This window comes from Lactuca serriola, chromosome 1 (genome assembly GCF_051521515.1).
Source record: "Lactuca serriola cultivar US96UC23 chromosome 1, Lser_US96UC23_V15, whole genome shotgun sequence".
Classification (NCBI taxonomy): domain Eukaryota; kingdom Viridiplantae; phylum Streptophyta; class Magnoliopsida; order Asterales; family Asteraceae; genus Lactuca; species Lactuca serriola.
Window position 1 is genome coordinate 22944466 of NC_136408.1, and position 14677 is coordinate 22959142.

The following is a 14677-nucleotide window of genomic DNA, read 5'->3' on the forward strand; positions in this document are numbered from 1 at the left end:
ATGTTAACTTTTAAAGCAGCACGTGTGATGAACATATCTTGGCTAGTCGAAAAAGCTGGAACAGCATGTGGAATATACCTCATGAGGCATATGGAAACGTACATGGGGGAATATGAAGGGTGTTGGGAGTGTGGTCTTACAGGTAAAATGCCTGCTGATGTGAGTGCTACAATTAAGCTAAGGACGAAATACATGGCACGATTGTTGACATCTGATTTCAATAAGTTCAAGAGTATGATAGTTAAAGATTTTGAAGCGTTTCGTAAGCATGATATTTTGGAACAAGATATGCTTCTAAGAGAGTCAGGTGAAAACAGGAAGAAAAAAAGAAAAACAAAGGGTCGTAGGTAAGAATTTGGCGTGGTATTTAATAAGTTGACAGATAAACTTTGATATGTCATGAGCTGAACTTGTTTTTTTGAATGTTGAAACATGACTCTGCTTTATGTTAGATGTTTGAAAAAGTAGATTGTCTATCAGACATTATGAAGTAATGTTATCAGTAGTATTCGATATATGTTATAATGGAATGTTAATTTTGGTATAATGGGTGTCTTGATGCGTTGTTTAAATTCTGGGATGATGATGTTGTGCATTGTGAAAATCAAATGTTCTTGTTAGTAATGTAGTTTTCATATAATGCAAGTTAACATTACTAATGCATGTGTTGATGTTTTTTTGTTTCTAATAATCTTGTTAATATAATTCAGTGTTGTGGTTAATAATGTTTTGTGACTATTGTGACTAGAATATTTTTTTTACAAATTATATGATGATGATGCAAGGTAGTATTTGTTATGATTCTGTTAGAATACGTTATGTAGATATTATGAAATAGAATATAAATATAATGAATTCTTGTCTACAAATTGCATGTATCGTTTGTATATTACAGTAAATAATAAAACATTTTTGTTAACATTAAAATCAATCTTAAAATGATTGAAAGAAGTTGTATACGTTGCTGTAAATTATACAATCGATGGAAATTTTGTATTAGAATTTTTGAAAATAATGAATTTATACAGTCGATGGAATGAATTTGTGTATTACGTTTTATGAGTATTTTTAAGTAATAAGATAATATAAATATTGTTATGTTGATTGACAATGTCATCGTCAATAGTAATAAAAGTGAATACTTTATTGAACGACATAAAAGATAACAATAAGTGTGAATCAACAGAATTAAATCAAATGTCATTCTAATAAACTAAAAAAAAAAACAAGGAACTTATTTCTTGGTGTTCTTTAGAGGACAATTTCTTTTGTCATGATGAACCATCTGTTCACATGTAGCACATTTTCTCTTAGGTTTCGAGATTTCCTTCTCAATCATCTCTTTTGTAGATTTTAATCTTTTCCCACGACTACCCCAGCCTTTGTTACGAATATCTGTAGGATTCTGAATGTCATTAACATCAGATTCTACATCAGGACCAACCACACCTAAAAGCTGCTTGAAATGATCTGCTCTGGTTGGTAGATCATGATTTGGACAGTCGTCTACGAATTTTTTTTGAAGTTATTCTGTTCGTCGAGGTATAACTTTAACTTTGCTGCATTGTGGCTCAAAAAAGACACACAACGGTCAACAGTTGAAAAAATATCAGTAGCAGTCATGTCGGAAGTAGAATCGTCGAAAGAATTAGTGAAGCGTCTTTTCAGTAATTTTGTTGGAATGACATCCCTACGCCAACGTTTCAAAATGTACTTTTCAGGAATTTGTTCGATGCCATAAAACTTAAACACACAGAATATGTGTCTGCATAAGATACCTAAATGTTCAAAATGCATACAAGTACATTTGAACGAACCATCTTTGGTTGAGTGTGTGACCTGGAAAATATAAGATGATTAGTGAGAATAATTAAGTTGTAAATTTTTAGTGTTTAAATGTAAATGATAAAATGACAATTAATGTGAAAAAAAACATACTGTGTATTCGGTATCCCTTATAAGACAATCGTAATTGTATTCCTCATCTTTGTCATCAACATCGACATCATTTGTTTGCCTAATAGTTATGTTCTTTCTTTTCTCCATAACAATAATCGTGTCAACACCGTTGGAAGATATCACATTCTTTTGGAAACAATTATATTCAGATCTTGATATCTCCTTCTGAACCTGATAAAAAATCTTTCGTGTATATACATTTGAAGCATGAGGTTCATACGGAGTACGGGTAATGAATTTAGGAAAAGTGGTGGCAGTATTAAAATCATTGAGAATTTGGTTATGTCGTTGTCGTTCCATAACTGATTCAAATGTCATCATAAACATGACAAGATAAGAACCGGTTAGTGTCGTGGTTTGAAATGACCAATTCTGACTTTCAGATAGCGATGTAGTCCGCATAAGACCAGACATTGGAATGTGCTTGAAAAATGCGGGGATCCAAGATTTTCGCAATCCACACATTGTATTCATCCAAGTGTTATCAGTAATTTTAAACTCCTCCAACATCTGACGCCACACATTCTCGAATTCATGTGGTTCCAGCTTAGAATTCCAAATTATAGAGTGAAAATGCTTTCGAAATTTTTGATTGGTTGTTGCATCTTCAATTGATAAAATCTGTATAAATTCATTCTGTTAGAATATGATATCATGAAGGTAGAATGTGGAAAAATAATTGTAGAATCAGAACAAAAGTAAGAGTTAAACCAATTGATTCTGTCAGAATATGATATAATTGTATAATCATAACAAAAAGTAAGAGTTAAAGACAATGGGTTTGTTAGAATGAATTGATTCTGTTAGAATATGAGATAACGAATGCAGAATTTTAAAAGAAATTGTAGAATGATAAGAAAAATTAAGAGTTAATGCAATTGATTCTGTTTAAAATAAAACATTCTGGCAGAATATGAGAAAACAATTGTAGAATCATACCAAAAAAATAAGAATAATATTCTTTTTATGCATACCTTATTTGGCAACTTCTTCGTTATATGCCACATACATAACCTATGATGTGCCAATAGGAAAACCTTATCTATAGCTTTTTTCAAAGCTGGATCTTGATCAGATAAAACCAATTGAGGTTGTTTTCTAAAAGCTTTCAAAAAAGCTCTAAGCAACCATTCATAAGAAACTTCATCTTCTTTACTTAAAAGACCAGCACCAAATGTTACACATTTTTTGTGATTGTCAATGCCAGTAAACGGTACAAAAACCATATCATACCTATTTAAAAAATAAAATATTAGTTTACATAAATGGAAATAATGAAATTCTTATTGAAAAGTATTAAAGGTTATAAATACTTATTCATGCTGAATGTGGCATCGAGTGATATAACGTCTCCGAATGAATTGTAATTATACTTTGCTGTTTCGTCAGCCCAGAATAAAGAATTCAATCTCTTGTTCGACACTTTATACTCAAAAGTAAATGATGGGACATTTTTCTTCCTATCATTCATCTTGTCAACAAGGAATTTCGCGTCCCTCCCACCTATGTAACAATTAAGATTCCTCCTAGCATTCTTGAAATCAGTAACCAATCCACCTCGAACCGAAGGACCAACCTGAAGAGCACTATACAGTCTATGTGCTTTTACAGGTCCAATGTTCTGTTTTAACAAATTATGAATGAAAATTTCTTGGGAATAATCAAGTTTTCTTTTTGAACGAGATAAGTGCATATTGCCTTTGCTAAACAACTCATGATTATGTCGCTCTACAAAATCACTCACGACATATGTTAGAGTACCGGGAATTATTTCTAAAACAACTTTCGCTTTACAATTCCTCCTAAATAGATCTTTCCTTCTTTGAGTCTTCTTATGCTGAATATCTAGAGTATCTAGTTTACTAGTATTCGGATTACCTTCCCGATTGCACACAAGATGTCTATTTGTAATAATCTCATTTTTCATTTTTCGGACTCTTCCAAGCCTGACATCAAAACCAGATTCTAATGCATATTTTCTATACATTGTTTCTGCTTCACCATATGAATTAAATTTTGATGAAACTTTTGGTTTGATGTCGTCTAAAACAATCGGAGTCCAATACAAGGTGCCACCAGGAGAAACATAATCATGAGTAACATGTGGTTGTCCTGCTTAAACATAGCAAATACAAAATTATTATGAAAGAATTATATAACTTTTATTCTGACACAATTTTATTTTTTCTGTAAAAAATAAAAGAAAATTCTGAATTGAAATTGGTACCTTCAATGAAATCAATATTAAACTCTGTATCTTCATGAGTAACATGTGGTTGTCCTGTTTAAAATAGAAAATACATAATCATTCAGAAAGAATTATATAAATATTATTCTGAAAGCATTAACTTTTTTCTATAGCAACTTCAGTATCATGAATTGGATTTATTACATTCATTGTAATCAATATTAACCTCTATATCTTCATCAACGAAGTGATTTTCGTCTTCATCATTATTTGCGTCCTCTGTATGTTCAGCAATGAAAGTATTAACAATATAGAATCTGAAAATAGAATGAAAAATTAAACAAAAAATCAAAAAACTAACCTAAATTAGGATTACTGCTTTCTCCTGTTTGAAATTCGTCATTATATAGTGTATCATTATCAGGAAAATCGAAATCTTCAATTCCATTGCCATCATCACTAGCCAAATAATGTTCCTCATAAATATGATTATTGACATCTGGTTCTTGATCGCCCATTGCTAAGAAATTTCGAGAGTGTTTGTCTATGCTTTGTTAGTTGAAAAATCAAAATATTTAAAAATATCATACAAACTAGATAGGGATGAAAACGGATTCTATGCAAATTAAAAGTCTTGATATTAGGGATCATTGATAAAAATAAATGATTCCAATTTGATTTTTTTAAAAAACATGATAAAGGGAAAAACATGAAAACGGTACTATATTCACATTCCAACTATAAAAAATTCCAACATTACATTATATTAACTACTTAACAATAAAATTATGTATTTTTTTAAGAAAAGTTGTAGAATATTTTATTGACGAAAGTATTCTATTAGAATGATATATAAATATGCATTACAAAACTCTACATGTTATCGGAATGAAATAATTCTATCAGAATAGCTTTTTAGGAGTTTTTTTTTAAAATTTTCCAAATACACCCCTTAATTAATTATAAAACACATACTCTTACATGTATTTTTATGTAATTTTATATATTGCAGCTAACTTTTCAGCTAGTTTTACCAAACATTATTTTTTATCAGCTAGTTTTTTCTTTAACAGCTAGCTTTTCAGCTAACAGCTAGGTTTTTAGCTAGTCCGCCAAACATAGCCTTAGTGGACTTCTATGTAGTGGATCGATGTTAAAGAGTTAATTAGGCACATCAAATAATAGTAACAATACGTTGCAAATAGCTCTTTCCTAACTCTTTTATACTTTTTTTTTTGTATAAATATATTGTAGTTTCTCATTTTCCTAACTTTTGTATACTTGTTTTGCAAATCGCTCTTTCCTAACTCTTTTATACTTATGTTGTATAATTATATTGTACTTTCCCGTTTGTGTTATATTTTGTTCTCAAAAGATATTTTGTTGTAAACTTTTGTAAAATATCTTTAAAGAACGATAGCCAATAAGCACGCTTCACTTTCGTGGACCAATCAGCATTTGTTGCTCAAATCCAGCTCATTCCAACAATGCTGCTCAGCAGCCCACGTAGAAAAAAAAAATTGTCATGGGCAATTAGTAGCTGTCAGGGCCAAAATGATACCCCATTGATCTATAAACCCATAGTTGGCCCACTTGGATTTTCAAAACTAGCCACATATACGATTGTGACCATGGTAATAATGCTACACATCATCTTGATGAATTTTTATAGTTCATTTAGGTACATATAAATAAAAGTTGACGTTTGGATTTTCTATAAAAAAAAGTTAGAAGATTAAATTCTTATAAGTGTAAAGTCTAAAGTCAAACAAATAATAAAATTACTTGGTAATACATATGGAAATGTACTCGATATGTGTATAGAAATTTACAGATCTATTTCAAGTCGACTGTAGAACGTTGAATATCCGATTTTAATTAGATTTGGTTTGTTCCAAAAGATCAATATCATCCAATTATCGTCAACCCATCAAACATATTCAAGAAGTTAATTAGGAACTCGTGCTTACTGTGTTAGTGTGTTGCTACAAAATTAATGATTATTTTCCTAAAAAAAATCTACATTTGACATTTAAGTGCCAATGGAGTTGATGCAAATTGTTTTGATTTTAAGTTAAATGTTTATTATTTTATTCTATTGTTTTAGTTAGGTTGAATTTTTAAAATATATATATATTTTGAAGTGTATACATCTAACTCCTTATCTTTTATTGTTTCTGTTAGTGAGACAATAAGAGAAGTAGAAATGATGAAACGAAACATTGGCTTTTAATCTTGAAGTGACACATTACCAGCAAACCCTAGTTACTAACTAAGTTAGTGGTTACTATGATGCATGGGGGATCTCTACTTAAACTATTCATTCCATCAGTCAACAACATAGGCAAATGCATGTGCAATTACTTCAAAAGTAAGATTTGCTCTTGGTGGGGGGCGGAATTGTAAAATTAAAATGCAGGCTGGGACCCTACAAGTCCTCACATGATATAATTCAATGCTTTGGATTGGAAAATTGGGGTTCATTGCTTCAACAACTATTTGGAGGAAGAGGCTAATTGTTCAATTCAAGTGAATTAATACTATTAAAATAACCAAAAATTACAAATTGAAACAAACATATCTTCATATAGAAATAAACAAACATGTCTTCAATCGAAGATGCTACTAATCCATGTTTTCAAATCCAAGAAAATTGCAATTTGAAATACGCATATCAAAACCTAGTGTGTGAGCACATTTGACAATGCCAATAATCCTTCTATCAAACAGACATTATGAAGCAAAAACGCCCCGTTGCTTTTAAATTATGAGACAATTTCAATTGGTTTATTTGGTAATAAAATGTCATAAGTATATGTAATATGAGTATATGACTAAAAAGAATATGATTATATGCTTTGGCATATTGGTTGGTTAAGCTTTACAGTGAGCTGGAAAAGGAGGGTATTTGCTACTTCAACTCTTCCTGTTATTCAAACTGCCAACAAGTTATCCACTTGTTTGTTTAGAACAGAAAAGGGTGGCCATATGAAGGTTAGGTTTTTATCGTGTTAAAAAACGACAATTATATATTGAATGTTGAAATATTATGTTCATATGCTTCAAATTTAAATGTCTATGCAAAGTATTATGCTCTATCTCAAAGGATTTGTGTTTATTTGGATTTTGTATAATACCTTTCATGATTGTACAATAAGTTATTCAAATATTTTATTAGACATAAACATTTTTTTTCGACACAATAGATCATGAAGTTAAAGCTATCATTTTTTTATCATTCATCACAATACAAGACTAACCAAACAATATGTTCTCATTTAGAAACAGATCCATTCAGAACCTTTGAATCATTTAGGGTTGTGAATGATTCGTATATAAATTATGTTGGCAAATAGCGTCTATACTTTTTCACCATAACTTTTTAATTTATAAAGCTCTTTGGAAGCTTTTTCATATTTTAATGGGACCCATAACTTTCAACCGATAAGAAACTAACAAGTAGTTTTTTCGATCATTTTGATGGGGCTTATATCTATTTTTTTTCAATTAATGAAAAAGCTTAAAAAGCTCTTCTACGGAATTGTTTTAAGCTTTTTATTAAGACGAATGATATGTAAAAACTTAGCCAAAAAATTATATTAGTGTGGATGTTCCAATAGGTTGATAAGTTATTATAAAACTCAATCGCAAACACTATACTATGATGATCATTTGGATTCGCTTACTAAGCTTATATAATTATTTAATTTAAAGTATTTATATGAAAAAATTCTCCCTAATAAATGAAAATAATTTTGACACATGTTATTCTCTGATTCAGTGACGGAGCTTGAAATTATGATTTGGGTGGGCCGAAAATAGAATACGTATAAAAATTGAAGAACGGAGGAGGCCAAAGTCAAATTTTATAGTTTTGGGCATAATATGTAACATTTTTAATACTTATGGACTATATATAAAAAAAATAGGGGGGGGGGGGGGGGGGGGCACAACCCCCCGTCCCTATATATGTTATGTCCCTGATTAACTTGGACACATGTCATTTTTTGGAATTTTTGATTAAATGTTTTTTTCCATTTGTTATTTTCTTATTTTTTTATCTTTTATTAATTAACACATCATATTTACACCTTAATTAATAATTAGCTTAATTGAAAATAACCAATAAATTACAATATTAATACTCAAAGAGTATTTAATATGTTTCATTTTAAATTCAAATTTTAAATTTTAAAATTTCTAATTTGAATAAAATTTTGTTTAAACTTTTATATTTAATTTTTTCATCAAACCTGTATGACATACATGTCTCACACATAGTAATAAAATATATAGTAATCACAAAATACCACCACGTTGATATTTAACAAATTTGTAAAATTTTATCCTTTGATCATTTATATTATTGGTTGTTTTTTTTTATTGCGGACTAATGTTTTATTTGTGGAAAAATCATTTCGTGAGAGAGCGTGGTTGTGAACAAAATTTGCGGGTTAGAGAATGAAATTATCAAAGGTCAATAGTTTGGACGTCAACTAGTATATAAGTATGTTTGATAAAATTAGCCAATAGTTTGTACCTAGTAATATGAAGTTGAAAGTTGGTGGAAAAGAATACTTATAAACTTTTTAAACATATAAATTTATATAAAATATAAAAACTACATGTTAAAACCCTCTAAAATTAATTGAAGTAGATTTTGAATTAGAGATTTTTTTGTTTAAAAATATAAGGTTTAAGCTTCTATTCCCATATATATATATATATATATATATATATATATATATATATATATATATATATTTGAGATTTGTTTAACAAAACAAATTAAAACAAAAACTCCTAAATACCGTTTATAAGATCGTTGCCAAAGGCATAAATGTATAACCCCCAAATTCTTAATTTCTTATGTGGTAAGAATTTCAATATTTCATTCATTATGGAAGTCCCACTTGAAAGTGGAGATATTTGGTTTGTTTTATACGTAAATCATGTGAGTATAAGACTTTTGTCTTATTTAAGCATAGATTAAGATAGATTCATTTTTACTGAGAATAGTAATCCAAATGATTATGTTGCTCAATAATAATAAAATAAAATAAAATAAAAATAAATAAATAAATAAATAACTTATCAATATACTCCGTAAGTTGTTGATAGAATCGTTGAATACTTCAAATAATAACATGATAAAAATGAGTTATTTATTAAAATGATTATTATAGAAGATCCATTATTTTTAAAATACCACTTTAATTTCTTTTACTAAAAACGACAAATACCGATAAATTAATAATCCCTGCATAATAGTAATGTCATATTCTTCAAATATTTAAGCTCGTTTAGTTTTTCATTGCAAAACTACTTTAGTTTTATGCATTGACTCGACAAAAATGTCGCTTATTACTCGGTTAGTTTGTATATAAAATTGAAGTTGAGTACAAGGACAAGAACAAACCAATACAATACTATTATATCAACAAAGAAGTTGATATTTTCTTAAACAATTTCATCGAATATGGTAAATTACAATATAATTGTGGACTATTTTCAAATAAGTTTTTAAATAATCTTTAGTTTTATATAGTTCACATCTCTCTCATTTTGTTGAATAAATACTAATTATGTTTGCTTTGTATTGTTTTTATTTAGTTGTAAGGGATACAAACAAAACTTAAAAGGATCTTTACACATGGGCAATTCGTGGCCATTTTAGTGAAAAACTCCTTATCAATTCTTGTTGCATGAAGAAACAAACACACAACTTATAAGAATTAATGTATATGTAGTCGTAATGTGAGCTAATGTGAGCTAATGTGAGCTAACCTCTATTGAAGGCTCGCACCTATGATTGCATAGGATTTTCAATGATCATGCAGTTGCTTCTTCTAACGAGATGATGCAGCATACAATAATTAAGGCACCGATTATATCGGTGCATTAAAATTATTAAAAGTAATGTAGCAGTTTGGTCACTAGTAGGTATTTGAGAGGCTTATATGTTTGTGACTTGTTGAAATGTTGTCACCTCCTATTTGTTTGTGATTTTTAGTTTCTATTCATCTAGTTTCTTGGATTGTCAATGTAACATGTGTAATATAACGGTTCATTTTCTAGTATAATGTAACATTTATACATTTATAAGGTTTGTTGGATTTTTAGATTGTTGATTATCTATTTGTGTGGTATATTGAAAATTTGATATTTTACTATAAAATGAACAATAACTAGATGATAATTTCTAAGGTACAACCATTACAAGTATTTTCACAAACAAAATAAATATCACAACGCATAATATGAAAACCACAACAATCATGATTAAAACAACTCTTAAGTAAGATGACATTCGCAAACTTATTTTCTTCAACTTCAAAGTAATGCTTATGTTGTGCTTGTTCAACTCCAACTGCATTTCCTTCGGTTTTTCAGTTTTGATATTCATCTCCAACTTTAAGTTATATTTATGTTTATGTTCTTCTTCAACTGCAACAGTGTTTCCTTTCAGTTTTGACTACGTGTCTTTTACCTTGTCGTGCATATTAAGAAGCAAATATTTGTAGGTTTAAGAAGTTAGTTCATTGTCTATTCATTTAAAATGTATACAATATTTTCTCTTCTGGTGTGAAAATATCACACTCATTAAAGAAAAATATGAGTCCATTACACTTCATGATGGGTTTTGAGCAAAACACCATTCCTATGGTGTACATGCAAACCCTAATAGCTTTTGGATCTAGTTTGTCTAATGAACATGCAATTGAATATCCAAAGCTATAAACCCTAGATCTAGCATACAATTAATCATATTAACATAAAATAGAGTTTAGATCTGACCTTAGATTGTTATATAGCAATAACAATCAATCCTTAGCTTTAGAAAGCTTAGTGTCTCAAGTGCTACATCTCTAATGGAGTCACAAACACCACTAAGCAACTAGATGAAGAAGGAGAAGAGAGGAGGCTGCCCAAAACGTCTAGAAACCCTAAAGGAACTCTTGTCCACGTTTTTGGGGCATGGGGGCCCTTTATATACATGTAGGCTATTAAGGTTTACAACTAGGAAACCCTAATCTGACTACTTAGGCCCTAAGCAGCCCATGAATCCCTTTCTTTAGAGTCATGGACGAAATCTTATGGGCTTCCCCATAAATTTCGTCCACTCCGCTCTATGGAGTCCATTAGCCCACCCTTGCAATTATCTTATAATTATAATTTCAGTCCCTTAAGTTTAATTAATCTCTTTTAGCCACAAAATTAATTCTTAATTAATTTTTGACAAATATTAATTAAACAATATGATTTCTCCTTTAATATATTATTCTCATAATATATTAATAAATCATAATTAAACCTTTCTCTTCTTAATTCATCCTACATATTGCTATGGTGAAGGCAACCCAAAAGGACCATGCTCATAATCGGGTCAAGTACATACCAAAATAGTTATGGACTTAGACACTAATCCAACAGTCTCCCACTTGGATAAGTCTAATAACTATTTTCTGTATGACTTCAGAACCTGATCAGCAATCGTAGCTTTCAAAAGCTGCTGTCAACTCTAATCTTATCAGATAGCGTGTCCTTTAGATAAGGGATCATATATTCCTCCATTCTCAAGATATCGTATAGACACAAGACATGAGTTCCAATCATTCTCTCTATACTGTTTCCCGACTTCCAATTTATGACGACTGACAACAGACTACAATTGAACACATCAACTTAGTCCCGACTTGGCCAAACGCTTAGGTGTCATCACTAAATCATCGAGAGGCCCACAGATATCGCTTTTATCCCACTTTGGGTAAAAGGATTGGATAAACCTCAACTCAAATGCTCGCTTGCATTTACTGATCGAATCACACGCAACAATAAGTTTTATGACACCAAGTTACTGGTGCGTTTACTTATTATCATTGTGTAACCGACCAACAAATAACAACTCACACATCTCGGTTTCAAAAATATACAATATTATCGTCTCACTAATCACCCATGATAAATCCATGAAGTGATCCAGGTGAGCGTAAGTTTAATCCAATACTCTAATCTTATCAAAGCACTCATGAACTCTGCAGCAAACTTGTGCCATGTCTAAACACTTCTGACAATCTACAAACAGATTCATGACAATCTTCTTTCTTACCTACTTCCAACGTGTGATCGACTGTGGAGGTTCGAATAACCAAGTTATTCTGGAAGTCAAAACATGCAAACTGAACCACAACAATAATACTTAATCCTATATGGCCCCAAACTTGTGAGAGTAAATAAAACACTTCTATTTAACCACCATATTGATTACTCATTATTTATCGCTTACTGTTTCAGAAAATCAACTTATTACTCAAATTACAACAACAACTATCCCATGCACAAAGCATGCACACTATGTTTCCTATGGTCCTTACTTTGTGAAATAGATCAATTGAAAATCATTCTGATGATACTCATTTCACAATTCCCAATCCTTATCATTAGTTTTAAAACACAAGGTTCTTGCCACTACTAGAATATGCTAGATTCTAACATTTTATGCAACGATCCTTTCACAAAGCTATAGCACAAAAGTCACAAAGACTTGGCCAATGAAATTACAAAGTATTCTTATCGGAAATTGTTACAAGACAATTCCATAGACGTGAAGTCTCACATTCAAAGTACATTCCTTTGAACATCCTTCTTGCATAAAAGTTTCTAATCTAGACATAGACTCTCAATATCCGACTCCCAATATGGAAACATTTCCACATTTGCCATATGACAACTCATTCTTGATAGAATCTTATCTATTCATCATAATGTCGATATGGTCCATCCAATACCATACTTCCAACTACTCACAAGTGACCAATCCACAACGAACTTTGGATCGTCCTTTGATAGTTGTTTAATTATTTTAGTCAAAACGAATTCTAGTCCTTTTTCCCTCTTAATGCACTAGACATTTGGAAAATTTTAGAACAGTCAAATATTATAGCATTTGCAATCGATCCTATACCCGAAGCGTATGGACACGATGCATAATGTCTTACATAAAGATATGATACTTTATCAATCTTCTGCCATAATATATTATGTGTCACGTTCTCACAATTCGAACTATGAAGAGGGATGCCGTAATCATAATCAAATTTTGAGAACACACTATGTATCATTTGACTAAAAATATTAAAATTTCTCAATCTAAGCTTTAGATTTTGAAACGAAGTATAATATTCTCTCCCTTAATTATAGCAAAACAACTTTTCAAACCATGCAACTTTGCAAATTGAATCTTTGTTTTTCTATAATTAATATTGCTAACTTGCAATACTTGCCATAATAATCATACAAGCATAACACTTACGCTCCCACTATCATGATGATTATTATCATATAAGCATAACACTTATGCTCCCACTAGCTTTGACATGTATTCAGAAAACAAATGAACTTCCAGAAAACAATGCCTATTGAATTTCTGAAATTCATATTTCTAATACCAGATGCTTCGATAAGCCTTTATCTAAGCTTCTTAAACTTATACACATTTGTCTTAGATAGCTCATATGTGTGTTTAAATAATTCAGAACTTATGTTACTAAGTTCCAAATGTTCAAACTAATTGCCAAATCTCATAATTCAAACCATGGAAAGGGATGTCGTAACCATAATCGAATTTGAGAATACAATTTTCACAATTGCTATCTTCTTAAAATCTCTCTCAGTGAAAGTATTTCCTCACAGTCATTTTCATGAAGGAGGGAATCTTATGACACTTAGATTTTATGGTGTATGAGTTCATATCCATGTGAATTTGCCAAAACCAAAGATGGCGACAAATCCAAACTCATATGGACTGAACTTTCTTAATCTTGATTTCTTGCCTTGTAGTGACACGAGTGCCCACCATGTCTTCCAAGTAGTTTAGCAACTTCTCCTTACATATCAACGTACTTTCCATCGATCAAGGTACTTTGTCTTTGTGCATTCAAATGAGAACTCATAGAAATCACATCCGTAATTAACTCAATTGGAATGGCATAGAAACAAAATAATGTCAACACGATAGGTTGTTAACCTTAAGTCGTGTGCTAGTGATGATCGATAAGGTTTATTTTGGATCTGTTCTTGAAACTTTTCCAATATCAAACTCCCATTGACTCCTTGACATCTAAGGTTTTCTTATCAAGAAACATTTCTTGACAAACAAATATTCAAGAGTTAGTGTAGTTCTTATCAAGACAAAACACTTCACAAATTGATCCTAGTTGGTCTTTGTCTTATCCAAGACATCACAACTTACCAATTTTAAATGTGCAAGAATAAGAAAACCTTTTCCAAATTCCACATTTGATGATTTTTATAAACCTACTTAAGACTTGTCACTCAATTCACAATCTTGGAGTATGACTCTAAGATTCGATATTGGAACGAAGTATGATTGACTTCTTGATTTAACCATTTCCATAATTCTCGATTCCTCTTCTTAGACATACAAATGCACTAAGAGTCACTTAGAGAATCAATTGAGATATGGTTCTTAATCATTAAGACTTATCATAAAACACAATAAAAGGTACT

The 14677-nt window shown here is 30.5% G+C and overlaps 1 protein-coding gene across 1 annotated transcript; it reads right to left on the bottom strand.

Annotated features, from left to right (window-relative positions):
- Positions 1-1234: 1234 nt before the first annotated feature.
- Positions 1235-4665, bottom strand: LOC145052440 (protein FAR1-RELATED SEQUENCE 5-like). The gene is made up of 7 exons (XM_079000266.1): positions 4509-4665; positions 4187-4240; positions 3273-4071; positions 2934-3192; positions 1939-2595; positions 1587-1839; positions 1235-1506 (listed from the first exon to the last, which is right to left on the bottom strand). Exons 1-7 carry the CDS (start codon positions 4663-4665, stop codon positions 1235-1237), a joined length of 2451 nt encoding a protein of 816 aa, XP_078856392.1.
- Between the last annotated feature and the right edge of the window lie 10012 nt (positions 4666-14677).